The sequence below is a fragment of the Paramisgurnus dabryanus genome, chromosome 8, assembly GCF_030506205.2.
Source record: "Paramisgurnus dabryanus chromosome 8, PD_genome_1.1, whole genome shotgun sequence".
Lineage (NCBI taxonomy): Eukaryota > Metazoa > Chordata > Actinopteri > Cypriniformes > Cobitidae > Paramisgurnus > Paramisgurnus dabryanus.
The window spans coordinates 7,745,668-7,772,053 of record NC_133344.1 but is presented as its reverse complement, the minus strand read 5'-3'; the positions used below and the strand labels follow the sequence as shown (position 1 = coordinate 7,772,053).

At 35.8% G+C, this 26,386-nt stretch overlaps 2 protein-coding genes and 1 long non-coding RNA gene across 3 annotated transcripts; 1 reads left to right on the top strand and 2 right to left on the bottom strand.

Moving 5' to 3' along the window:
- The first annotated feature begins 301 nt into the window (after positions 1 to 301).
- naalad2 (N-acetylated alpha-linked acidic dipeptidase 2) lies at positions 302 to 13,303 on the top strand. The gene is made up of 19 exons (XM_065280442.1): positions 302 to 434; positions 1,102 to 1,207; positions 1,321 to 1,507; positions 1,585 to 1,686; positions 1,773 to 1,898; positions 2,471 to 2,657; positions 2,931 to 3,024; positions 3,327 to 3,422; positions 4,215 to 4,300; positions 6,972 to 7,091; positions 7,191 to 7,273; positions 7,353 to 7,416; positions 7,526 to 7,593; positions 7,711 to 7,799; positions 7,913 to 8,003; positions 10,041 to 10,305; positions 10,545 to 10,626; positions 12,845 to 12,937; positions 13,080 to 13,303. The coding sequence occupies exons 1-19, from the start codon at positions 353 to 355 to the stop codon at positions 13,267 to 13,269; spliced, it is 2,211 nt and encodes a 736-aa protein (XP_065136514.1). The 5' UTR covers positions 302 to 352; the 3' UTR covers positions 13,270 to 13,303.
- Positions 13,304 to 15,382: 2,079 nt separating this feature from the next.
- chordc1a (cysteine and histidine-rich domain (CHORD) containing 1a) lies at positions 15,383 to 24,964 on the bottom strand. Its single transcript, XM_065280443.1, has 11 exons — positions 24,765 to 24,964; positions 19,799 to 19,848; positions 19,618 to 19,674; positions 19,057 to 19,217; positions 18,858 to 18,961; positions 18,621 to 18,679; positions 18,428 to 18,498; positions 18,248 to 18,350; positions 17,997 to 18,116; positions 17,013 to 17,075; positions 15,383 to 16,183 (listed from the first exon to the last, which is right to left on the bottom strand). Exons 1-11 carry the CDS (start codon positions 24,826 to 24,828, stop codon positions 16,022 to 16,024), a joined length of 1,014 nt encoding a protein of 337 aa, XP_065136515.1. The 5' UTR covers positions 24,829 to 24,964; the 3' UTR covers positions 15,383 to 16,021.
- Positions 21,015 to 23,580, bottom strand: LOC135770281 (uncharacterized). The gene is made up of 5 exons (XR_010542578.2): positions 23,418 to 23,580; positions 23,082 to 23,128; positions 22,868 to 22,922; positions 22,394 to 22,547; positions 21,015 to 22,138 (listed from the first exon to the last, which is right to left on the bottom strand). It is a non-coding gene; the product is annotated as an uncharacterized lncRNA (long non-coding RNA).
- Positions 24,965 to 26,386: the final 1,422 nt, after the last annotated feature.

The window sequence follows — 26,386 nt, the reverse complement described above, 5'->3', positions numbered from 1 at the left end:
ATCTCTCTCACGCTCGCTCGCTCTTTACGAGGCAACACGCGGATCGGGAACGCGCAGTACAGACATGCTGTCCTAGCCAAAAAAAACTACATGTACAACATGTCAGGCACATTTTTGATTCATATTAATAATTGAATTCCCTTACAGACCTTAAAACTGGGTTTAGGTTGCAGCTGCGCAACCTGTGCGTCAGGGGGCGCGGGAAGTTTCTCTCTCTCTCTCTCTCTCTCTCTCTCTCTCTCTCTCTCTCTCTCTCTCTCTCTCTCTCTCTCTCTCTCTCTCTCTCTCTCTCTGTTCAACTCTTGCATTGTGACTAGTACGTGCAGCACGTCAGTGTGCTGCACGCAGTCAAATGGGAAGCGAGGATAAAATACTGAGCTGGATCTGCCGCTTTACAGTTATTACGGCTTTTTTCTTGGTCGGTTTTATTATAGGTGAGTTTAAATGTTATATATGTTAAATGTAACCTATGCATTTTGGTAAACAACATGCCTGCACAAAGTTGCCAACTTTACTTACAACAACAACAACAACAGCAGCAGCAGCAGCACAAGACTGATGTGCTTTGCATTGCTTAATACTCACTAACAGCTTGTTTTTAAAGAGGTTTTTGCTTATTTACTTTAAATGTCTTTAGTTACAGATATAGTAAAAAGTTAAAGGAATCTGTGAGGATGCAAACTTCTTTTGGTTAGTATGAGATCATAGTAAACTTTACTAACCAAACCACAGCTAAAATAAGTGCACACTGTCGTCTTGTTTACTATTAAAGCATTGCAGTACTGCAGACATTACTGCTTTTTCATGATAAATCACATCTTATTTGTAAGTCATTTGAAAGAAAAGTGTCTGCTGAGTGTTGTTCCCCCACTGGTGTCCAGATCTCATGCTGCATTCCAGAATTCCTGAATATCCGCTTCGTCCCCGCCCACATCTGCCTAATGGATCTTAACATTTTAATGCATTCATTTTTATTCATAGCATGTACAGGAGTTGTGCACGATGCTTCATTTCATGGTGCCAGACTTATACAACAGAAAAGTCATATTTAACGTTCATAGTTTAGTGTGACAGGTGTCTGTTTCTCATGACTGTTCACAGGGTGGTTTGCTCGACCTACTACTGTCAATCATGGAAAAACGTCAAAAAGTTTCCTGCGTGATTTTATGGATGAAATGCAAGCGGAGAATATTAAACAACATCTCAGGTACTCGGTCGATATACATCAGTGCTTCAGGAAATACGTCAAATGGATCTATTCTAGGATTTATTTATGTCTTGTTCATAAGCCATATTCAAGGAATTTTATTTCCTAACCAGAAAGTTCACACGGCTGCCTCATCTGGCGGGAACACAGCAGAATTTAATCTTGGCAGAGCAGATTCGTGACGAATGGATAAAGTTTGGTCTGGACACCGTGCACCTCGTCCCGTATGACGTGCTGCTGTCATATCCCAATAAAACAAATCCCAATTACATTTCCATAGTGGACAACCTGGGCAAAGAGGTACAAACTTTCCAAAAATATTAATCTATTAATAGCTCTTTTTTTATTTTATTAATGGAAAGTTTTGTGTCTTTCAGGTCTTCAACACCTCTCTGTCTGAGCCGGTTCCTGAAGGTTATGAACATGTCACTGATATTGTTCCTCCCTATAGTGCCTTTTCTCCGAAAGGACAACCCGAGGTGATGCATGTTACAATTGGATTTATGTTGAATACATACATGCATATAAACAAATGTACAAACCTTTAGTAATGTGATGATTTTAGGGTGATCTGGTGTATGTTAATTACGGACGAACAGAGGATTTCTTTCAACTGGAGAGAGAAATGGGAATTAACTGTACTGGAAAAATCGTCATTGCTAGATACGGCAAAATCTTCCGCGGAAACAAGGTAATGAAAGTTACTGTATATGTAATGCAACATATTATGTAGGGCTGCATAACGATTAATCGTGACTTATCGTTTGCAAAATAAAAGTTTTTGATTACATCATATGCGTGTGTGTGTGTGTACTGTGTGTATAATAATTTTGTATGAATAAATACACACGCATGTAGATATTTAAGAAGTATTTACATGTGTATATACATTTTTAGATTGATATATAATTTATATTATATATAAATATTTAATCTATAAGTATATTTTTTCTTAAAATTATACATACATGCGTGTGTATTTATATATACATAATTATTATACACAGTACACACACATATATGTAAATAAAAACTTTTATTATGTAAACGATTAGTCGCGATTAATCGTTATGCAGCCCGTGTTTAGTGAAAGATGTCTATCTGAAATGAAAATTCAACCCATGCCATTTCAAACTTCTCTGTCAAACAAAAGCAGATTTTTACTGGTTAACTATTTTTTGCATACAGCTAAAATGCCACAAAGCAAATGCCACTAATTTGTGTTTAAACAACTGTATTTTACAACCGCGTGTGTGTGAGTAGGTGAAGAATGCGATGTTAGCTGGAGCTAAAGGCATCATTTTGTTCTCGGATCCTGCGGATTACTGTGCAGAAGGTGTAGAGCCGTACCCTAAAGGCTGGAATCTACCGGGAGGGGGCGCGCAGAGAGGGAACGTCCTTAATCTTAATGGAGCGGGAGACCCCCTCACTCCTGGATACCCAGCAAAAGGTCTTTGTGCCAGAGATTTTCAATGAGTCTTAAAGAGGACATTTCACGAGACTTAAAATAAATCTTTGGCTCCCCTTCTGACATCACAAGGGGAGCCAAATTTCAATGAGCTATTTTTTCAGATGCTTGCAGAGAATGGTTTACCAAAACTAAGTTACTGGGTTGATCTTTTTCACATTTTCTAGGTTAATACAAGCACTGGGGACCCAATTATAACACTTAAACATGGAAAAAGTCATAGTCTTCATCATTTTATATCTGTCTGTCTCGTAGAATACACCTACAGGTATCCGGCAGATGCTGGTGTGGGGTTGCCAAAAATCCCAGTCCATCCGATTGGATACTACGATGCAATTCACCTGCTAAAGTGAGTTGGCCCTTTGCTAAAAAACCTTGTATCTTATTTGAAAAATTTGTTTTATCAGTTTTATTTGTGTTTTATAAATATACACCATAGTAGATAATCGTGTTATTGCTTGTAAAGGCAACACTTTTATAACTCCTTAAAATATTTAAATATGCAAATATCACATGTATATCTATTATAGTTATATTTTAAAGCTAAGGGAAGTATCTCGAGGGTTAGGTCTGTTGCACTTTCATTGATACCTAAAATTATGTGACTTGTTGAGATGAGAAATGATTTTATTGTGATGTCACTTCCTCTAGGAATATGGGGGGACATCTTGCCCCTGATAACTGGAAGGGCGCCCTTAACGTCTCATACCGAATTGGACCTGGATTTGTGGATGGCTTTGAACAGAAGTATGACCTCATCTGTCTTGACAAACACAGCACGTATTTCTGAATTAATATTCACTAATGTGAGCAGGACTCGATTTGATTCAGTGGTCTCAGTTTCACATACTTGATGTGTAAAATGTTGTACGGTGAGACCCGGGATATTTATTAATAAAGATAATAGGGACTGAATAGGTTCATCGTTCTGAACTTAAACATTGAACCCAATTCACACCTGACCTTTAACCACAATATCACGGGTCTGTGCACAACCCATCATCCATGTAATGAAAGGTTACTTAACTTTATACATCTATAATCAACACAAACTCTTCAGGTAAACATTAACTGCATGATCTCAGCAGTAAAGAAGTGTTTGTTCACTCAACATTCAAAGGAAGGAGATGACACACAACATTTACTTAACACAACACACTCTTGTCTAGCGGTGTTGTTTCTATGTAATGAATTCTGGGGGTCTGCCAGTTTACACAATGGCCTTGTGTTTTCGCACACACACACACACACATATTTAGCAAGTGGATATAGTGTAATATACTGTAAGGTTATAAAGTGAAAATTACAAACTTAGTCATCTTTTACTCACACTTAAGTTGTAACATTTTTTTGTTCTGCTGACCACAAAGGGAGATATGTTTGTAACCAAACAAATCTGGGACACCATTGACTTCCATAGTAGGAGAAAATAATACAATGAAAGTAAATGGTGCCCCTGATCTGTCTGGTTACAAACTTTCTCTACATGACTTCTTTTGTGTTCAACAGAGTAAACAAACCTTTTTTATTACATTTCAGTAAAGTACGTATGAACATCCACACCAACAATCAGGTGACCCGTATCTACAACGTGATTGGCTGGATCAGAGGAGCTGTGGAGCCAGGTGATATCACAATACTGCACAGTAGCACTGATGTTATGCATTGAGTTTAATGTCTAACTCTCAAAGTTGTGATTACACTAAAAGTAAAAAATTGCAACTCTGTAACTTACAACTAGGGGTGTTGGATTATACCAGTATTGACATATACCCCCCCAAAATAATTTTTTGATATTGTGCAAATATTTCAAATTATAACATCATAAATAATTCAGCAGCCATCTCAAATTTTGCCTTCAGAGCCACAGTAGTTACATACTGTTTTTCTGTCTCCCTACTTTAGTCTTTTGAGTATATTTCATTGGCGGAAAAAACCCTGAATAAAACAAAATAAACAATACTAAAGATGAATTTGACCAAAATATTGTTTATTTATGTAAAAAAAAAGGGGGAATCACAATAATATTTTTATTGCCAGTCATTTTGGTCACGATAATCGTGTAGTGCAAAAAAAGTCAGAACGCAATCACCCAAACATTGTGCATTGCATTTCCAACTTTGGTTCGCAAATCCCTAGTGGTTCACGGGGGAATTGCAGGGGGTTCGTAAGTTAAATTAATAAAATCATAAAATATACATAAAAAATTATTAAACATTAAGAAAAATGTATTATTTATTTGTTTAGTCTGCATGGCATGTGACCATTACACAACACTACAATATATCACTGACAACTGGACAGATACGTTATTGGAGGTCCGATAATAGGTAATAACAATAACGATGTTAAAAAGTATTAATAAAAACTATAAAACGGCTAAAAAGAAATGTTTTTGAAGTTAAACATGCAAATGTGCGATTCAATTATTGAAATACCATATTTTCTAGACTATGGGCCTTATTTTAACGATCTAAGCGCATTGTCTAAAGCATACAGCGCAACGTCTAAATGGGTGTGTCCTAATTCACTTTTGTTAATTAACGACGGGAAAAATGGTTTGTGCGCCGAGCGCATGGTCGAAAAGGGTTGGTCCTTTTTTTGAATGAGTAATGGGAGTATTTTGGGCGTAATATGCAATAAACCAATGAGAGTCTCAGCTCTCATCCCTCTTTAAAAGCCAGTTGCGCTGGCGCTATGTCTAATCCCTATTTAGATGACGGACTTTGTAAACTGAAAAACTAAGCGGAGGAAGAAGATCCCCAGTTTAAGATTAATGTTAAATAATTGTGTTGTTTTTCAATTTTTTATTAAAACCTTTAAAACCCGTTTTCTTTTAGTCATGGAAGTAAAAAAGCAGGCTTTTAATTGCTTTAAATGTATGGCTATCCAATATCATCAAAAAATAATTTACAAGTATGTAAGAAAAGGTTTGTACTCTAAAAATACTTTATTTGTAACAAACAGGAGATAAAGAATTTACAAACGGCTCTCTGCACGTTTCAGCACTTGGACAGCGTCAGTTTTTTTAAGCATTACTTAAAAATGTTTCTCATCTTACCATATTCACAGGTACAGAGTCATCATATACAATAAATCCGAGAGGTAGCATTTAAAAAAAATAATATTTAAAAACAGATGCATTTGTTTAAAGCAAAGCATTTATTTACTTACCAGGCTACAGGTGAAGCAGCTCTTTGTGCCTTCTAACGTCTCATAATTAGTCCTCATTTATGTCCAAGAGACTCAATAATAATCTTTTACATTCAATCCTTTAATCTTTCATATTTAAAAGCGTTTTTGTGCTGCCTCGCATTCATGTATGTGATAAGCAAACCCATGTCGTCGTCCCGTTTATAGGCACATATTACTAATGCGCTCTTTAAATAACAAAAAACACATTGCGCCATTGACTTTAGAGCAGGTTTTTGTTGGTCAGTGGCGTAGTCTATTTTAGTTGCCTCAAAATAGCAACGCGCCAACAATGCGCCTGAACACACCTCATTTTCAGACCAGAACGCCCATGGGCGCAAAAGGGGGCGCAAATGCATTTGCTATTTAAACAACATGGCGCTAAATGTGAAAATGATCATTGCGCAGGGTGGAAACTAGCAAAAGACACTTGCGTCGCGCATTGTGCTGCATTGCGCCGGGTGTAAGATAGAGCCCTATAAGTTGCTCGAGAGTAAGTTGCATCAGTCAAAAATGTGTTTTAAAGAGAAAAAAACATAAATAAGTCGCAGTGGACTATACGTCGCATTTATTTAGAAAATGATTTCACAAAATCCAAGCCCAAGAACATACATCTGGAAAGGCAAGTTATTCAACTAAACAATAACACACAAAACAGCAGGCTGAATAAGTGTCCATACATGTTTACATAACATTAACAGTTATTTACACGATACACAATAGCATACAGAACATACCTTGGAGGCTGAATAGGTTAAATTAACATGACAAGCCAAATCAAGTTAAAAAAGGTCCCGAAGTCATTTCACATCACTGAATTCATTGAATTACATAAATACATGAGCAGCATAGAGCAGACTCTCATGGCTGTAGACGCTAATGGTTTCTCTTGGTTGATATAATTTTGACATATAAGTCGCACGTGACTATAAGTCGCAGGAAACTATGAACTTCAAGCAAAACATTTTATGTACTATTATGTACTTCAAGCAAAACATTTAGGTCATGGGGGTTCGATTGACTAAAACGTTTGAAACCCTCTGCTTTCAGAAAATGTAAAGATCTGGTTGAATTTATTGTGTGTGTGTGTGTGTGTGTGATCAGACAGGTACATTATTCTGGGCGGGCATCGGGATGCTTGGGTGTTTGGAGGGATTGATCCGACGTCAGGAGCTGCTGTGGTACACGAAAATGTAAGAGCGGCCGGAAAACTAATGAACAGAGGTGCGAGTCCACAAACACATTCATCTCTCTTTGCTTTGATGTAAATCACTATTATTTTCTCTTTAAATGATGCTTTCCGTACCTGTGTGTGTGATTTAGGTTGGAGGCCGAGAAGAACTTTGATCTTTGCCAGCTGGGACGCAGAAGAGTTTGGTCTGCTGGGATCTACAGAGTGGGCAGAGGTACAGATGCATGAAAATGTATGAATGGATAGATAGATGGATGATTGAATAAATAATCAAATATTGTTGTGTGTTGCAGGATAACGCCAGAATACTGCAGGAGCGAGCGGTCGCATACATCAATGCAGATTCTGCCATTGAGGGTGAGTCACAAACACACACAGATGTGGTGTAAATATAGTTTTGAATAAGATGTGTTGATGTATCTGCAGATGTGAGGCTGAATTTATTTTCTGATGTGTGTATATGCAGGTATGTACACACTGAGGGTCGACTGCACTCCCTCATTACACACTATTGTGTATGACATCACCAAAAAGGTCAGGTGCAAAATATCCATCTATTCATAATAAATATATATTATTATAAAGACGTAATTGGCATCTAGATCACTCATATGCAATACATCGCTGTATGTTAAACCTGTGTTTTTGAAGATTCCAAGTCCAGAGGTCGGGGAAGAGAAAATGAGCTTATACGACAGCTGGCACAAGAGAGATAACTGGACTGAAGGAAATGTACCTCGGTTAGTTTCCAGACATTGTGGTGATCATGAACTATTATTATTTATATGAAGCCCTGATTGGTTTTTTTGTAATGCATAACGTTTCTAACCAAGTCTTCTGTGTCTGTGTGTAGGATCAGTAAACTGGGTTCTGGCAGTGATTTTGAAGCATATTTTATCAGATTAGGCATTACATCTGGAAGGGCAAGATACACCAAAAACAGTGTGAGTGTGGTGTTTATATCCGTAAAATTCTGAAGTCTAAATTTCTAGCACCAAAAACATAAATGGTGTTTCCCACTTTTGGTTTGCCCATTAGCAGTACTGTTTGTAACCACAAAGCATTCTGAATTATGTTGGCTTGAGTAATAGCTATGAGTATATGAATGTTACATGATTGTTTCATGCTAAACATGTTAGCATCATAGTAAAACAAGCTAGCTTAGCTTTGTGTTAAAACATGTTAGCTTCATGCTAAAAAAATGCTAGCTTCATGCAATAAAATTTAACTTCATGTTAAACAATGCTATTCATGCTAAAAAAATTAGCTTCATGCTTAAAATTTTTAGATTTATTATACAAATGCTAGTTTCATGCTACATGCTAACTTCATGTTAAAACATGCTAACTTCTTGCAAAAAATGTCCATGCTAAAACGCTAGCTTCATGTTAAAAATGCTAGCTTCATGCTAAAAAAATTTTAGTTTCATGTTAAAACATTATCTTTATGCTAAAAAACATTAGCTTTATGATAAAAATGTTAGCTTTATGTCAAAAACGCTAGCTACATGCTAAAAATTTAAGCTACATGTTAAAAACGCTTACTTCATGCTAGAAAATGCTAGCTTCATGCTAAAAATGCTACCTTGATGTTAAAAATGTTAGCTTCATGTAAAAAATGTTAGCATTATGTTAAACATGCTAGCTTCATGCTAAAAAATGTGAATGTCAAATCATGCTAACTTTGTGATTAATCATGCTACCTTTGTCTAAAACATGCTGGCTTCATGTTAAAACATGTTAGCTTTATACTAAAACATGCTAACTTCTTGTTAAATGTGCAGTGTGTAATTTTTAGAAGGATCTCTTGACAGAAATGCAAAATAATATACAAACCTATATTATCAGGGGAGTATAAAGACCTTTCATAATGAACCGTTATGTTTTTATTACCATAGAATGAGACGTTTTTATCTACATACACAGAGGGTCCCCTTACATGGAAGTCACCAATTTGTGCCACCATGTTTTTTACAGAAGCTCTTAACGGACAACTTTTTTACTAAGTTATCTTCAATGGTGATATGTTTGTCCTGTGGCGGCTACCGTAGCTTCTCTATGCATTTCAAAAGCGAAGGGTGAGCTGTAAACTGAGTTGTTGGTTGCAATTTGCAACCTCACTACTAGATGCCACTAATATTTACACACTGCACCTTTAAAACATGTTAGCTTCATTTTAGATCACCATAGCTTAAAATGTTAAATCATGATAACTTAGGGTGGCCATTCGTGCCAGTTCCGCCGGACACATCCCGAACATGTTTTCGGGTGCGTTCTCCGGAAGTCACGTTGGTCGACCGCATACGTCATCAAGGTTTACTATTCCGTGTTCAATTTCAGAAAAGCAACCGTAACATTTCAAGTTAAGAATGAAACTACAATGATTGTATATGTCTTAAAAGAAATAAATCTTAATTTTCTAATGTATTTTAACTGAAATGTGAGAACCTCGATGATGTATGCGGTCGAGCAACGCGACTTGAACCGAAAAACCAGTTTGGGACATGTCTGCCGGAACTGGCACAAATGGCCACCCTGTGATAATTATGCTAAACATGTTCTCAGGTTACCTTCATGTTATCTTCATGCTAAAACATCCTAATTGGTGAAACATGTTAAAGCTTCATGTTAACGTTTCATGCTAAAGCTTCATGCTAAATCCTTATGCTAAAGCTTCATGCTAAATCATGCTAGCTTCATGCTAAATCTTATTATCTTCATGGTAAAACATGCTAAAGCTTTGAGCTAAATCATGTTAATTATCATGCTAACACATGTTAGCATCAGGTTAAATCATGCTAGCGTATGTTAGCTTTATTTTTTTAAATTACACTCATTTTAACTTCTTTTTTTACTTTTAAGACTATAGGCTTTCTCAAGTCAACATGACGTTTGTCCTCAATCCACCCAGACTTGAAACTAGATAGTAAAATTTGAGTTAGTATATGAGTGAGTAGGTAAGGTTTTGTGTTCTTTCCACAGAAAACCGAGCGTTACAGCAGTTACCCCGTCTATCACAGCGTTTATGAGACTTATGAGATAGTGGAGCGGTTTTATGACCCGAGCTTTCGTCGGCTGGAGGCGGTGGCCCGGGTCAGGGGTGGGCTCATCTTCAGTTTGGCAGACTCTGTGATTCTTCCTCTGGACTGTGAGGAGTACGCCTCTTCTCTTAACAGATATGCTAACAGCATCCATCAGCTCGCACAGAAACATCCAGATGCCATGCAGCAGTATCACGTCTCATTCGGTGAGTGATGATGTTAAACCTCGACAACATCCCAATACACACATACTGTCCTTCCTGTACTGTGTGTAAGGATTTCTGCCAGCAGCATTAGTGGTATTTTTGTGTACAGTACATTAGTGCACTTTCTAGTAGGATACTTTAAAGTGTACAGGCCACAAGGGAAGGGAAACAGTCCGTCTGTTGTGTTATGTCAGTTTGCCTTTGAACATTGAGTCATCTGTCTTTATTTGTTTTTCTAGACTCTCTTTTCTCTGCGGTTAAGAACTTCACAGACGCAGCCCGAGATTTTCACCAGCGGCTAAATCAGCTGGACACTTCTGAGTATGAACAACACGTTAACATACAAAGACAAGATTTAGCTAAAAGAGATGGTTTACCCAAAAATGACCCCATGATTTACTCACTCTCAAGCCATCCTTGATGTATGAGATTTTTCTCAGATAAATACAATTAGAGTTATATTAGAAATAGTCCTTGTTGTTCCGAACTTTATAATGGTAGTAAATGGTGCTTCTGATTTGAAGCCTTATGCTGTGTTCAGGGTGCATTTACACGGCGGGCGCAAGCGTTAACGCTTCCCATTCACTTTTAATTGGTGACGTCATGCATTGCCGAACTGAATTGTGGATCCATCGGCACCGCATCATTGCCTTTGCTTGCGGCAGAAGTTGAGAACATTTCTCAACTTTTCAAGCGGCAATGCGTGAGTCAGCCAATCAGATTAGTTTATGCAAATAACCTAGGCAGAGCCAGCCAATTACGTTTATGAAAGACTGTGATTGGCTGTTGGCTACGCTTCAGTCAAGTGTTAACACTTACGCCCCGCGTGAATGCACCATCATGCTACGTACACACCAAATGCTGGGCATCGCGTTACTCGCTCTAGATTACTTGCGGGATTTAACTTCGTGTCATGCGAATTTTTGGCTCCAGTTGAATATTTTTAACTTGGGCGAAGACGTGTTTGAGGCGGATAGCGCGTGTTTTTTGCGGTAAACGCGCCGCCCATATCGCGTCATTTGCATCGCCCCACACGAGGACGCGTCTGATCGCGTCTTTACATTGACTTTGTATGTAATCTACTCGCGCAAATTGTTGAACTTGTGTCCGTTGTAAACCCACGGCCAGACCAGCCACGGAAGAGGCGTCAAGCGCGAGTGATTTCAATGTTAAGTCAATGTAAAGACGCGCGCTCAACTGCTACTCTCACGGCGCGAACGAGGCGTTTAGCATGGTAGACGCGATTCTGGCTCATTCACGCAAATGTCACAAATTGAGCGTTGCCATGGGAAACACGCGAGTTGAAAAATTAGAACTTTATCGGAAAAACCCGCCACGTTAACCAATCAGGAGTTTGCTCTAGTAGTGGCATGATTACAGGAAGCGAGCGAGCCCCTCCCATGATGCGAATTTCTGCGTGAATTTCACGCGCGAATGAAGCGAGTAAACTCAAAATGTTCAACCGGCAAACTACACGCGGTAGACGCGGCTGGTGTGAACCCATGGTAAAAAGTGCTTCCATCTTTCATAGACGTAATCCACACGGCTTCAGGAGGTTAATAAAAGCCTTTTCATTCAAGGTAATCGATGCGAAAAAATAATATTTAAAAATGTCCGTTACTACGTCTCATACGATATGTCATATGTTGAAAACACACTCTCTCGTGAACGTGTTTCAGAAGCTAGTTATTTTGTTTGTTTTAAATATTGATATTTTTCGATTGCCCTCAGAATGCCTTTAAGGCATTAAAGGCATTCTGGGGCATATTATCCCCCCTGAAGTCGTGTTGATTACTTCTGTTAAGGATTGATGGACTTTTTATGGCTTCAAATCAGAAGCACCATTTACTTCCATTATAAAGCTTGGAACAGCCAGGACATTTTATAATATAACTCAGATTGTGTTGGTCTGAAAAAAGATTATCATGTACATCGAGGATTTCTTGAGGGTGACTAAATCATGGGGTAATTTTCATTTTTGGATAAAATATCCCTTTAATAAAACAGTATTTTAACAATCTCCTGGTGCTTTCTACCAAATTAGATAGAATTAAAAAGAAAATATTAAATATGTAAAAAAAAAGAAAAAACACTTTTTTAATATTTGTTTCCAAAACAAAAATTTCATTTTGTGCTCAAATAAAAATGGAAAAAAAACAGATAACAAGCACTGATATTGATAAAATTGCAGATGTTTACGGGCCTTAAACAAATAGTTCTGCAAGATGTAAGGTTTTGTCATTATTTACTGTGAATGAAATTACAATAAATGGGAACTGGAGCTTTCAAGATTTAAGATTTAAAAGCAGCATGGAAGTACAACAAAGGTTTTCCAAGTGACTTCTTTAGTTCCCATTCATGGAGAAGGGAAGCATTGTAATCCTTTGTGTTTCATGAAAGCAAGTCGTACAGGTTTGGAGTGAAATGAGGGTGGGTAAAAAATGATGACACAATGATCTCATGTACACCTGTTATCTGCTCTCTCTCTCTCTCTCCCTCTCTCTCTCTCTCTCTCTCTCTCTCTCTCTCTCTCTCTCAGTGCAATGGCCGTGCGAATGGTAAATGATCAGCTCATGTATTTAGAGAGAGCTTTCATTGACCCGTTGGGCTTACCTGGAAGGCCTTTTTACAGGTAAACACATTTTACCATTACATGGCAATGTCGTCCTAACCTACCCATAATGCATTGTATCATGCCTTGTACCTTTGCTAAAACAAGACTGCTATGCCATGACAATGGGTACAAATGTCTTGTTTTTTCTCGTCTGTTTTAGGCACATCATTTTTGCTCCCAGCAGTCACAATAAATACGCGGGAGAGTCTTTTCCCGGGATCTACGACGCTCTGTTTGACATCGAGAACGCGGTGGACCCGCAGAAGTCCTGGGACGAGGTCAAACGACAGATCAGCATCGCTGCCTTCACAGTCAATGCTGCAGCCGTGACCCTGATGCCTGTTGTGTGACCTTCACATTTTAATAAAGATCCAGTTCTTAAAATTCTGAGTCAGCTACTCCTTGCAACAATTCACGGATGATTTACACAATAAATAAATGAACACATTTTATAGACGGCCAGGTTGCATAAACAACTATAAACTTTTGGACTGGTCACAACTTTTTAAATTTACAAATAAAGGATTGGCTTAGCAGCCATGCAACTGGAAACAGACTACAGCAACACATTGTGTAATTTAAATTTTTGTGTGAAGGGTTGCATTCAACAGACATTCAAGAGAACTACGTGGAAATTTGTGCAACATTTGGTCAGTAATCTAAAAATGAATATTCATAAATGTCTTTAGTCATTTTATTGGTTTTCAACAAATTTTACTGTCTTTAGCTGCAAAACCCTTTAGGTGATTGCAAACTTTTTTGGCAAAAACCTTCACTTCTATAAAAAAATCCACTTCTTTGCACAAGACTGCAAATGATTAAAACCAGAATGTAAAAATGAAGAAACTGAAGCACACATCACTCTGGTTTCATAAAACCGACGTAAGTGATCCAAGTGGCTGCCACAAGTTTAAATGTGATCCACGGTGCACTTAGATGATGTGACGTTGAGACCGGGTTTGAAGTGAAAGTATTTGATGAACATGCCGAGAGCATTCAGTAAATATCATCTTGTTTTTGACGGAGGTGGCATTTAGCAGATTTTGCAACCCTATATGTCTCAAAAAAAAATTTTTTGGCCCAAAATATGTTTCAAATATATTTTAAATACATTCTGTAAAAAAAGAGGAAAGCTTAATTAAATATATATTAGAATTTTTATTTAAAAATATATTTAGTTTTCATATATTAACATATATTTCAGGGGCAACAAATACCTTTCTAATTTTACAACCCATATGGCAAGAAATATATTTTTCCTAATATTTTTATAATATAAAATGTATAAGTATGTATAAAATATAAAACTAAAAATAAATTTCTAATGTTGAAAATATATTTAATTTTAACATTTACAAAAAGCTGGCAAAAGCACGCACATCAATCTTAGTTGGGTGCTTGACCAAAAAAACTAATAGTATAAGAATGCAAAGTCGGCAACACCAAAGTTCGAAAAGTATCAAACGATTTTATTATTAAAATCTATTGGTAGGCAACGTTTCATCAGACCAATCAAGGTCATCATTTTAACCTTTTCAACCATGTTGTTTACAGGTTTGTAACATACGAAGTTTATCTTCCAATGCGACAGGAATATAAATGCTTTAAAATATATTTTAAAATATTAAAAAATGGCTAAAACAAATCAATTATTGAAAAATAAACTTTTGTAAACATATTTCAAATATTTCAACACTAAGGCTGCATAACAACTAATTGTTTGCAAAATAAAAGTTTATATATATATATATGTGTGTGTGTAGTGTATAATAATTAGGTGTGTATATATAAATAAATACACAAACATGCATGTGTATTTAAGAAATATTAACATGTGTATACATTTTAAATATCATTTATATTATATATCATGGGTCTTCAACAGGGGGTCCGGGGACCCTTGGGGGGTCCTTGGTGGTATAATCGGGGGTCCTCCAAATAATATTGTTTGAATGAAAAAAAAAATATGGAAATATATAATAATATAAATTCACCCAAAATAATGTTTTTCAGTTTTAAAAATGATTTTAGTCTCTTTGTAACATAACCATAATAACCAAGTATGTATGATAAATAATAATAAAGACCTAATTTGATACACTGCTCCTCCTCTCCATCCATTTAGGGGTCCCTAGTCTAAAATCGGTTGAAGACCACTGTTATATATAAATATGAATACTTATATACACTTTTTTCTTAATATATATACATGCATGTTTTTTTTTTAAAATATACACACATATGTGATGTAAACAAAAACTTTTATTCTGCAAACAATTAGTTGCGATTAGTTGTTATGTAGCCTTATTCTGCACATATATTTTTCGGCCATTTTTTGAAATATATTTTTTTGCAGTATAGGTGTGAGCTCTTCGACTGCAATAGATTATTAAAGCATTTAATTAAATGACAAGACTGAATAAAAGAGAAAGAAAGACGCAAATGTGAGCATCGGTGAAATAATTTAATATTTCAAGTAACACGTGACACAGCCCGTGAGACAAACACATTGATACTCTATTAAAATGATGCATGACCTGCAGCAGATGGATTCTGATTGGTCCCTTGAGAGGAAAACAGTAACGTCTCGTGTGTGGTTTATACTGCTTTCCAGTATAAAATGACAAAAATGTATTGTCATGGACTAAATAGGAAGTAAAACAAGAAATGACAGTTAAGGTCAACAAAAAGCCACCTAAAACCATGATACAAAGGCGTTTGCTTGGCTAGATATTGACTGATGAAAAACTAAAACAGGACAATACAAAGATAGTGAAATGAAAGCTTCATGTGGACAAACGTAATTTGAGTACAGATTCCTGTGAAATATGTCAAGTCAAAGAAAGCACAGAAGATGTTTATCATTGTCACAAGGTTGCAGTGTCTTTTTAAAACATATAAAAGTTGTTCATATCCTAGATGATTCAAATGCACAACCGATTCTTATGAACTCTCATAAAGTAAATATAAGTTGAGCTTGTGATCATGTGTCCAGCGCAGAAGACTTCAAACGTACTAGATGATGTCCTTGCAATCCGTGTGCGTATATCTGAGAATCTGAAGAGTCTATACGAGTTATATGTCTGTTATATATCTGGTTCCCTATGCATTCAATGTCATTCCATTTTTTTTCTTCTCATTGGCTGCTTCAGGTTTTGGAGGGGGGAGGTCGAGACGCGCCCATGACATCGGCTCTGCCTTCTTCATGACGATCTCGACTTTGGCGGCCATCATGTTGACGATGCTCTTACTGACGTCAATGACCTAGTAACAAAAAAAAGAGGTTCATCTACAGCCTGTAGCGCAGTTGATAGAGCTCAACTGACAGGCACAGCAAAGGTCATGGGTTTGAGTCCCAGGGAACACACAAATAAAATGTAAATACATATGGTCCATTATTTGGCAAAAAGAATCTCATGTTATGGCTCATGTCTACATTCACAAGTGGCATTTATGGTGGTGTTATTTTCGTTTTAACTGTAGTGCCATCTAGTGGCACCAATTCACATATACAGAAATGTCTATTTAAAGGGGACATATTATGAGACTTTCTTAAGATGTAAAATAAGTCTTTGGTGTCCTCTGAGTACGTATGTGAAGTTTTAGCTCAAAATATCATATAGATAATTTATCATAGCATGTTAAAATGTGCCTTTTGTAGGTGTGTCCCTTTAAATGCAAATAAGCTAATGAGATGCAAACACTAATCGCAATTATGATGGTTTGTTGAAATTGAAATCTCTCTCCCTCTGCACTAAATGGCGGTGCCGTGGTTGGATAGTGCAGATTAAGGGGTGGTTTTATCCCCTTCTGACATCACAAGGGGAGCCAAATATTATATCCCTATTATAGCACTTAAACATGGAAATATTCAGATTTTCATGATATGTCCCCTTTAATATATATATATATATATATATATATATATATATATATATATATATATATATATATATATATATATATATATATATATATATATATTATATAATATATATAATAATCTATATTAATTAATAAGGTGTAGCTGCCAACAGCACATTTTAAATGACATGAAAAGAAGATAAAATAATGATAAAATAATGATACTCACTCCCCACAGATTTATATTCAGCTCAAACTCCTTTTCTCTCTCAAAGTTAAGATAGATCTTCAACTGCAGAAAACATCACATCTTTACAATGCTTGTATTTTAGTATATAATAATCCATATTGACACTTAAAGGGTACCCCGACAGTAAACACATGCATGGCATGATAGATTTAGACTGGGATTGGCTATATGAATTTCAAATTAAAAACAATACTAATAGTGTTAATAAAATAAAATAAAAATTAACTTGGCCTTCAAAGCTTTAAATGAGTATTGCAATTGTTTTAGTTTTTAAGAAATTAAAATATTTAAAGAGATAGTTCACCCAAAAATGAAAATTCTGTCATCATTTGCGCATCCTCATGTTGTTACAGACCTGTATACATTTCTTTATGATGGGAGATTTTTAATTTTTGGGTGAATTATCCCTTTAAAGCCACAATATGTAGATTTACACCACTAGGGGTCACTATTACACAATAACACAATAGCAATAACAAAGTCGAAGCTTAATGCTTAAATGTCACTTCAATTCAATTCAATTTTATTTATATAGCGCTTTTCACAATTTTTTATTATTTCAAATTGTGAAAAGCGCTAAATAAATAAAATTGAATTGACATTTAAGCATTAAGCTTCGTCTTTGTTATTGCTATTGTGTTATTGTGTAATAGTGACCCCTAGTCACTTCAGCTTTTGTCCACTCGTGTTGCCATAGTTTCTACAACCAGAAAATAAAAATAGTAGGAATACAAAGTCCATAAAAGGGCAGAGTCATCATTTAAAACAGGAATTTCTCTAGATTTACAAATCATTGAATACTTTATTTTTGGGATAATGTAAGTACGCAACTGCATTAAATATACCAAACCGTGCAAGTGGTTTGGGATATTTTATTACAAAAATCTTACATATTGTGGCTTTAATGTATTTCTATCAATTGATTTTTACAGTAGAAGGCAAATATTAAAGCATAAAGCTCACCGAGGTGCTGTTGGCCTCCATGAGCGACAGTTCAGGATTGCAGTTCTTAGCGTATATGGACACAGTAACCTGACTTCCTGTCTGATGCCAATCAAATCTACAGGGAGCCACTTTCTTACCCTATACAGTAAGAAACATCAATGCAGTCTTTATTAAAGTTACACACACAGACTGATCACAGTACACGTCATTTATACACAATGTAACACTACATTTTGCGGAAATTAAAATGTTTTGTATGTACGACTGACCGTGTCTTTTCTCCATTGGTGTGATCCTTGACTGCAGCCCTCCTGAGATAGAAATGTGTTAAAATCAGACGTCTTCCTCTTACAGCAGCTCCAATACTTCATCCTACAACACAAAATACACAAATTTATGAGTATAAAGTCATACTGAAGAAACCAAATCAAATATTCTCTCTCTCTCACCCTTCGTGGAAGATAGGCACTCCAGGATGATATAAACACGTTTCTTCATCCGTCTTTGGGCTGTCATAGGTCTGATAATCGTAACACAATAATATTAGTATGTCAAAAGTCTTTATTTTGGTTTATAGTTACTCGTATATACATATAAACACAATACATTGTTATGATATGGCGAACATATTTGTTTTCCGACCTTTGAGCAGCCTCCATTTTTACACGCTGTCCCAGGCTGGACTTCATTTCCTTCTTCTTCTGCAAACATAAACGTACAAGTTTAAATGACTATCTGGGTGTGATGGTACCCATTGCTGCAAGCTGATTGGCTTATGGTTCGATGTTACCTTTTTCTTTAACCTAATTGGTTAGTTAGGATCTGATGTTACCTATATCTGCAAGCTGATTGGTTTATGGTGACCCAGTGTAACGTTACCTTTCTCTGAAAGCCGACTGTTGTCTTCTAGCCTCAGCTTCTCAAGCATCTGCTTTAGAGACGGAGCCACCTTCCTCTGAAGCTCCACCAACGGCTCAACGCCACTGCAGCAAACACACACACAATAAACATTTCAATAAATAAAAACATTGAATGATGAAATGAGATTATGATGATGATGATGATGATAAGGAGTCACCTTGGTCGTTGTATGAGCTCCAGTGGTTTAGGAGCCTGAATGACAAACTCACTAAATCTAGGTTTGAGATCTTCCAACTCTTTCTTCTCTACTGTGATCTTCACCTCTGGTTTCACTGGTTCCAGTGGTTTCTCTTTGTTATGATGGCCTTTAGTGCAGCCCTGCCAAATAAACACATAAAACGCATCACATATCTCACGGCACATTCAGTATTAATGTGGCTGGATAAAATGTTGCCTGGCAATCGTAAACAGCCCATCGTATTTCCTGGGGGAGGAGCTATTCCAGTTAATAACATTTATGAATTTAACAGTTTATGAAACATTTGTGTTTTATCATATTACTGTTCTCTTCATTTAACAACAAATCATAAAAAAAACTCAATAAAAAATGTCCTCTGTTGTATATGTATATATATATATATATATATATATATATATATATATATATATATATATATATATATATATATATATATATATATATAACTTTATTTGGATATTTATTTTAGCGTAAGCTGCTCTGTCGTATGTTATTTATATAAGTGATGACGTCACGTACCACAATACTCAGAAAATCTGAGAAGTCTGTTGTCCGTCTCTTACAACACGACCAACCCTGAAGAAAACAAGAATTAAGACATTTGTTTAAACGTCTTTTAAAGAACAAATACAACACCATGCAAGGAAAATACAATTTTTTTAAGAAAAGTTTTTGACGACAAGGACCATCAGATACAGACCTTTAGAGCATCATGAAACACAGGGACTCCAGGATGATACGTGCAGACATCTGAAATACATTTTAAATCTTTAATCTCACAGCAGCACGCAGCAAAGTATTATTTTATCATTTTAAAAATACATATTACATATATTTATTTATTTATTATGTACACAATTCTTATTTTTTCCAGATGGACATTTGACTAGCCTACTGCATGTGACCAAAGCAACAAAGTAACTTAAACGTCGCTGTTTATCAGTGGCGGTTCTACACGGAGGCCAAGGGTGGCCCGTGCCTCTGTAGACATGTCCCTGGCCACCCCTGTGGCCACTCCGTGCTGACCAAATAAAAAAGTATACATTTATTTTGATTTTACACGCGAGCGCCAAAAGCGGAACGTTCTACACGGGCGAATTAGAGCGGCGCACCCAACCACTGTAGCTGGATGCAGGCAAGTGGTCCTCGCTGCAGACTGTAGCGCGGTGACATCACGTACTGACGTCACGTATGTCTTCGGTGCGCATGCGCAGAGTGACGCATGGTATGTCTTTAATATTCATGTCTTTTAACGACGTGTGACACGCCTTTGACACGCATAAAACAATTATATGGAATTACAGAGCAAACTCAGCATTATCAGTTGTATTTTTTAAACGTTTGTGTACAGAGCAAACTTTATTTTGTATACTGGAACAGTGAACATTAATGACACCTTGTATATATTTTAATCTTCCCTCTGTCATATGGTTCTTTTATGGGTTTTATATTTTTAGGCATATTTGTTGTTTTCAAAAAAAAGTTAGACATTTATGGTAAAGTAATTTAAATTAAATCAACTATGTACAGTAAGTTTTCAGCTTCCGCATCCTTTATTTTGGAAGACACATCAAAATCTCAATGATAACACAATGTTGCTTCGTTTTATAAACAGGACACATAAAACGATACATATACAGGGTATAATACACCGCGTTCCAAATTATTATGCACATGCCATTTTTGTTTATTTTTCCAATACAACCAGTAAGTTTTCAAATTGTATTTCACCCTCAACAGTTATATGACAGTGTGGATGCTGTTATATTTAAATGAAATAAAAATGTCAAAAGATATTTTAATATTTTGAAAAATATGCTGTTCCATAGTATAGAGCAAGTTGTGGTCCTCATACAGTAAAGTATGGGTATAAAAAAGTGTGCATTATCGTAAAAAAAGCAAATTATTTTGTATAACAATTTATATTTGGTGGACCTAAACAGAAATCATTAAACTATTATAATTATTCATGAGTGATTCACAATACAGAAAGATTTGACTATAAGGCTTTTTAAAATATATTTTTAGGAAAATATTTAAAAAAGGAATAATTAAAAAACACAGGTAAGAAGAATACATGTATTTAAACCTGCTGGTGTCTCTGGAATCCCAAGAACCTCTCGATACAGGATCCTTCAGTGCATAAAGCTGTATTTTTACCCCTCCCCAAACCACAACTTGCAAAAATGAGACATTTGATGTGAGCTAAGAATACACAAAGAATATTTTAAAACAGTTTTATTTATTGACATGCAAAAATACACTGAATAATGTAGATGAATGTCATTCTGGATTATTGGTTAATAGCCACTATGTTCAAACAAGACTGTAACATTAGGGAGAGGTGGCAGAGTAATGATTTTGACTGGAATATTGGGAAGATGGTAGGTCCCTTTATAGTCCCTGTGGGGGTCAAATGGACATCTAGAAGATATGTAGAGTTCCTAAAATATTGTTTTCACTTTGAGGTAGAAGGAATTATGTCTTCTGAAATAAATTTACTTTCATGGAAAATTATACACCATCCCATACTGCAAAAAGCATCACTATTTTAATTATTATGGGCATAAAATAAGAAAGAAATCATGGGATGCACCCATCATCATCTGACCAAAGTCCTATTTAAGAGCCTGTTTAGCATCATAATATGAAAGATCTGTTAGGTAAACTGTATTTTAATTCGAAACATCAACTTAGGGATGCAATACTAGGAAAATAACATTTTGCATATTTTTTCAAAGTACCGTATGTTTTCCTCAAGTTCTATAGCCAATTTTTATTGCCTAGTTGCATTCCATCCATCCTTTATTAATAACTTTATCTATTCTGTCTGAAATTCCCCTCCATCATTTAAAAAAAAGTCAGTGGAGCAACAGCCTTCAAACTCCTTTTTAGAATAAAATCCTTAGGACACCCCTTCTGCCACCCCCAACATTGCCAGGTGGACAGTCTTTGAAGATTTCTCCACAGTGGAAGCATTGAGTCACAGAGTAGGGCATCCGAAACTGTTGTCTGTAAAACACAATCCAGTTCTCATGACCTAATTTAGACAAAATACAGATTAAACAATATTCAATTATTTTAAAGAACAGCATTAACATAGTCATATAAGGAAAACATTTTAAATGAGATTACATTACACAAAGATATGCTTAGTACAATTTTAAGTTCAGGGTACTTTTCTAGCTGAAAGGGTTTTGAAGGCAATACAGTCTACCAGATAATAAAGATGTGGACAGACAAAGAGTTTTCTTAAATAATTTTTTGAGTATTATTAAGGATTAAAAGAACTTACTGTCAAGCCACAAAAAGTGAGCCTGTTCTTTAAATTTGGGCTCACTAACAATGTCCCTAAACATCTAGCATTTGAGTGCAAGCCTCAAGACTGCCACATCGCCATCAACCTTGACTACTCCCATCAGGATCTGCCACAGGATCTTAGGTGGCATCTATCAAAAATAGACAACAGTCAGTTAAAAATGCAACTACATTAGACAATAAAAAGAGAAACAGATAGATTGAGATTTTGACCATTATGCCATGTCAAGAAATAAAAGTGAACCAATTCTATAAGAAACCACATTATAATTTATAAACCATTAATGCATACAGAATACTTAAATCAAGGTAATCAGTATTACCTGAGGTTCAAAGAAGAATATTTTAAAATCTTTTAACATCCAAGGACATATTTAATAGTACACATACTACTGTACTTCACTGCATGAGTAAAGGGTAAAAATATAGATGTATGCTTGTGGTTACTCACTGTTCATTCTACATCCTGAAGCAGTCCCCAAGTAAGGAAGCCTTCCTCATAAGCACTGTGGTTCAAACAGATGACATCAGTTCATTATCTGGTCCGGTTTCGTTTAAGACATGGTTTAGTTAGAAAAATAACACTAACATATTATGTGTCTCTCTTTTTAAGTCCTAAAATAAATAATAAATTAAAACTAACAGTTATGCAAAAAATAACTAACCTGGCTTAGCTGGACTGAACCTGGTGACTGTTTCCAGTAAGTTAAACCTTCCAGAAACATGCATGTAGATAGAAAATCACATATGCAATCAATTTCAGCTTTGCTTTTTGTATATTTTACATAAACATTTTTTTTTTGCCCGTCACATGAACGTAAATTTTCTTTGATAAATATAGAGAAACTCAATTCCTCAACATGATTTGCTAAACTAGGGAGACACTAAATTAGTTTTATAAGCAAAAAAGTTCGAAAGTACAATTTTGAACAGAAATCATTTTTAATAACAACTAAAAGCAAACATAAAGCATAAATATTTATTTTATCTAATCGACTTACCGCAATCGAATTAATCCCTTTCGAAAAAACGCTAATCCAAACTGCAGACGAGAAAAACTTCTTCTTCGCTGTATTATTAAGGTTGGTTAAACTTTTAGGCGCATTACCGCCACCTACTGATTAAAGTGAAATATTTTGTACATGCGCATTAAAGACATACGCTACGTAGGACATACCTGACGTCAGTACATGATGTCACGGCGCTACAGTCTGCAGCGAGGGGTGTCTCGATGCAGGTGCTGCTCAGCGAGTGTCTCAATTTGTTCCCAACCTCCCGATGTTGAGAGTGTGTATGCAGGTTTGGGCACTGGTAAGGACTCTAGCTCACTTCATATTGGGACACTGTTCAATGGTTCTCCTGTGACGTGGCTGCTTAAGCGCGGTGATCATTCACAGCTGTTACTCATCAACAACCGGCAAAACCCACATCTCGCTAACTTTTTAAAGTTTACACATTGTAAAATGCGCTGTAATTATGCTCTTACATATACGTGCATACAATTGGAGGAATAAGATTAAATGTTACATATAAAAATGTTTACAATTTAAAATAAATATTATTTTAAATACTGATTAGATTGTGGTCCCTAACTGTCTAGCAATGTGTGTTTATATGTAAACTAAAACCAACGTTTGTCTTTATAAAAGTTTGCATTTCATAAAGTTTAATGAGTAGGCTCGCATGCTTTTCGGTTGGGGTGCTTTAGAAAAGAGCCCAGCTCCCCTTTTGCACCTGCACTCACTCTTTTATTAAATAAATATTTATATGATTGTAAAGTAAAATAAAGTTTAAGGGGCATTAGACTAGTCCTAGACTAAAATAAATGTAAGAGCTGTCCAAACGGAAAACAACTTGCAATGCCATATCTTAAATCCCTGCTGAAAAAAAACAGCATCAAACCAGCATGGACCAGCATGCGAATTATGCTGGTCTATGCTGGTTTGATGCTGGTTTAGCTGGCTGTTTTTTTTCAGCAGGGAATACACCAGTGCCCTTTGTTTTGCTTCAAAATGCACACAAGTAATGTTTTTAGTAAGGCATGTTTGTTAAAACTAGTTATATTTCCTAATTAAACTAAGGCCTAGTCCTGTCTTAAACTAATTCCTGTAACCACCCCTAAAATCTTTAAATATAATTTCTTTCCATTTTTTTATGTGCCCCTCTGGTAAAACACTGGCCCCTCCTTGGCCCCCCTAGTGAAATTTGTCTAGAACCGCCACTGCTGTTTATATTAAGAAACAATGCATTTTACTCTATTTATGAAACAATTCAAGCTCTCGTGACACTTAAACGTCACTCATTACGAGATTAATAACATTTGATGTGCGCGTGATGAATAAACTCACCCTCCGGATTGTTTTCTGGATCAAATCTCTGTCCGCAGCCTTTATTATAACACAGTACAGACATCACGCTCGGCTCGCGACACAAACTAAATACACACAGCTGTTTTTTGTTACTTTTATTTCTACTAAATGTGCCGCTCACCCCGCGTGTGTGTATCTCTCCTATTCCGGAAACTCACTACGTTCGGGAAATTTCGCGAACTTCTCTGACACCCGACCGTGCGAACAGAAAGAAGCTGCTAGAAGGATCGTGATAAAAGTATCACACCACGGCTCAAGACAAGTGGTTCATCGCTGTTTGCGATAGACCAATCACTGATCATTTAATCTCATCAACTACTGTTAGTTTTCTCATCGCTGATCAAAATGGACCAATCACTGCCGACTATAACCACAGAATGGGCGCAATTGATTTTACATATCTGAGTGCAGTTTAAAATGGACTTATCACCGTCAATCAATATAATCAACAGAAAAATATGATTACATTTTGTAGTGTACCATTGTTTCAAGCAGGACAACAATTAATGGACTTGAGCTTTAAATGGGGCTGGATGGAGGTTTCCGATGTTTGGGCCGTCTCGCGCCCCCTGCAGAAAGAACTGCAAGAAACAGCAGAAAGTCGCAGCGCGTGCGGCCAAAGAAGCCGAGGCAGCACATGGCAGGAACTCGTATAACATCGGCAAATATCGTAGCTCTATGGCTGTTACATTAGTTAAATACTTTACTATAATTACTACAGTTAAACTACAATAAATATAACACATTACAGTAACTCATAAATTCTCCTCATGGTGTATTTATTTAAAATATTAATTATCAATCACTTACTACCTTTTCCCAAATCTTTAAACTACAGCACTTTTTCAAAATACAAAACCAAACACACACTAAATAAAATATATTATATATCAGTTAGTAATGTACAGTGTTGTGTGTAACTAGTTCCTGTAATTGAATTAATAATTTAATTCCTTGAAAAAGTAATGGATTACTTTTATTTTTCCTGTAATTCAATTACAGTTATTTCTGGTGAAATTAAACTAAATTGTGTATAGACTGTAGATCAATTATATATAATAAAATAGAGGATTTAATTTAATTTAACAGCAAAATGTTAAGTTTAAGGTTAAAATCCATGTTTTTTATGTATCCTTCCAATTCTCACTAATACTGGTTGGTTATTAGCATTAATATTACTGAGATATTGGGGGTTTAATAATACTTGAAGCAGATATTAATGCCTGATTCTGCAAAATCTTATTCTACATCCTTAATCCTACCCAATATTTAAACTTAACAACCGCTTTACTAAGTAATAATAAGCAGTTGTTGGAGTATATTGACACAAAAGTAGTTTATAGTTAGTTAATAGTAAGAACTGGACAAGAATTTTGATCAGAATAATTTATGTACTTTAAAAAAAAAAATTTTTGTTGATCCAATTCAATCCTGGTATATCTTCATATAATTTACTAGGATTTAATTTTAATTTTAAAGATTTTAATGATTCATCTTGATTGAAGATGTCATTATTAACTAATTGATTACTTTGTTTGAGTAACTTACCCAACACTTGTTATAACTTAACTGCACTAAATAAGTACAAATGTGACATATAA

Bases quoted from the DNA above. Each gene is read 5' to 3' on its own strand.
- naalad2 (XM_065280442.1), top strand. From the start codon at position 353: ATGGGAAGCGAGGATAAAATACTGAGCTGGATCTGCCGCTTTACAGTT. The intron at 1,899-2,470 runs GTAATGAAAGTT...GTGTGTGAGTAG, and splicing joins AAATCTTCCGCGGAAACAAG to GTGAAGAATGCGATGTTAGC. The intron at 7,092-7,190 runs GTGCGAGTCCAC...TGTGTGATTTAG, and splicing joins CGGAAAACTAATGAACAGAG to GTTGGAGGCCGAGAAGAACT.
- chordc1a (XM_065280443.1), bottom strand. From the start codon at position 24,828: ATGTCTGTACTGTGTTATAATAAAGGCTGCGGACAGAGATTTGATCCA. The intron at 19,218-19,617 runs GTACGTGACGTC...TTTATTTGGCAG, and splicing joins CAGATTTTCTGAGTATTGTG to GGCTGCACTAAAGGCCATCA. The intron at 16,184-17,012 runs GTGAGTATCATT...TTTTGTTACTAG, and splicing joins TGAATATAAATCTGTGGGGA to GTCATTGACGTCAGTAAGAG.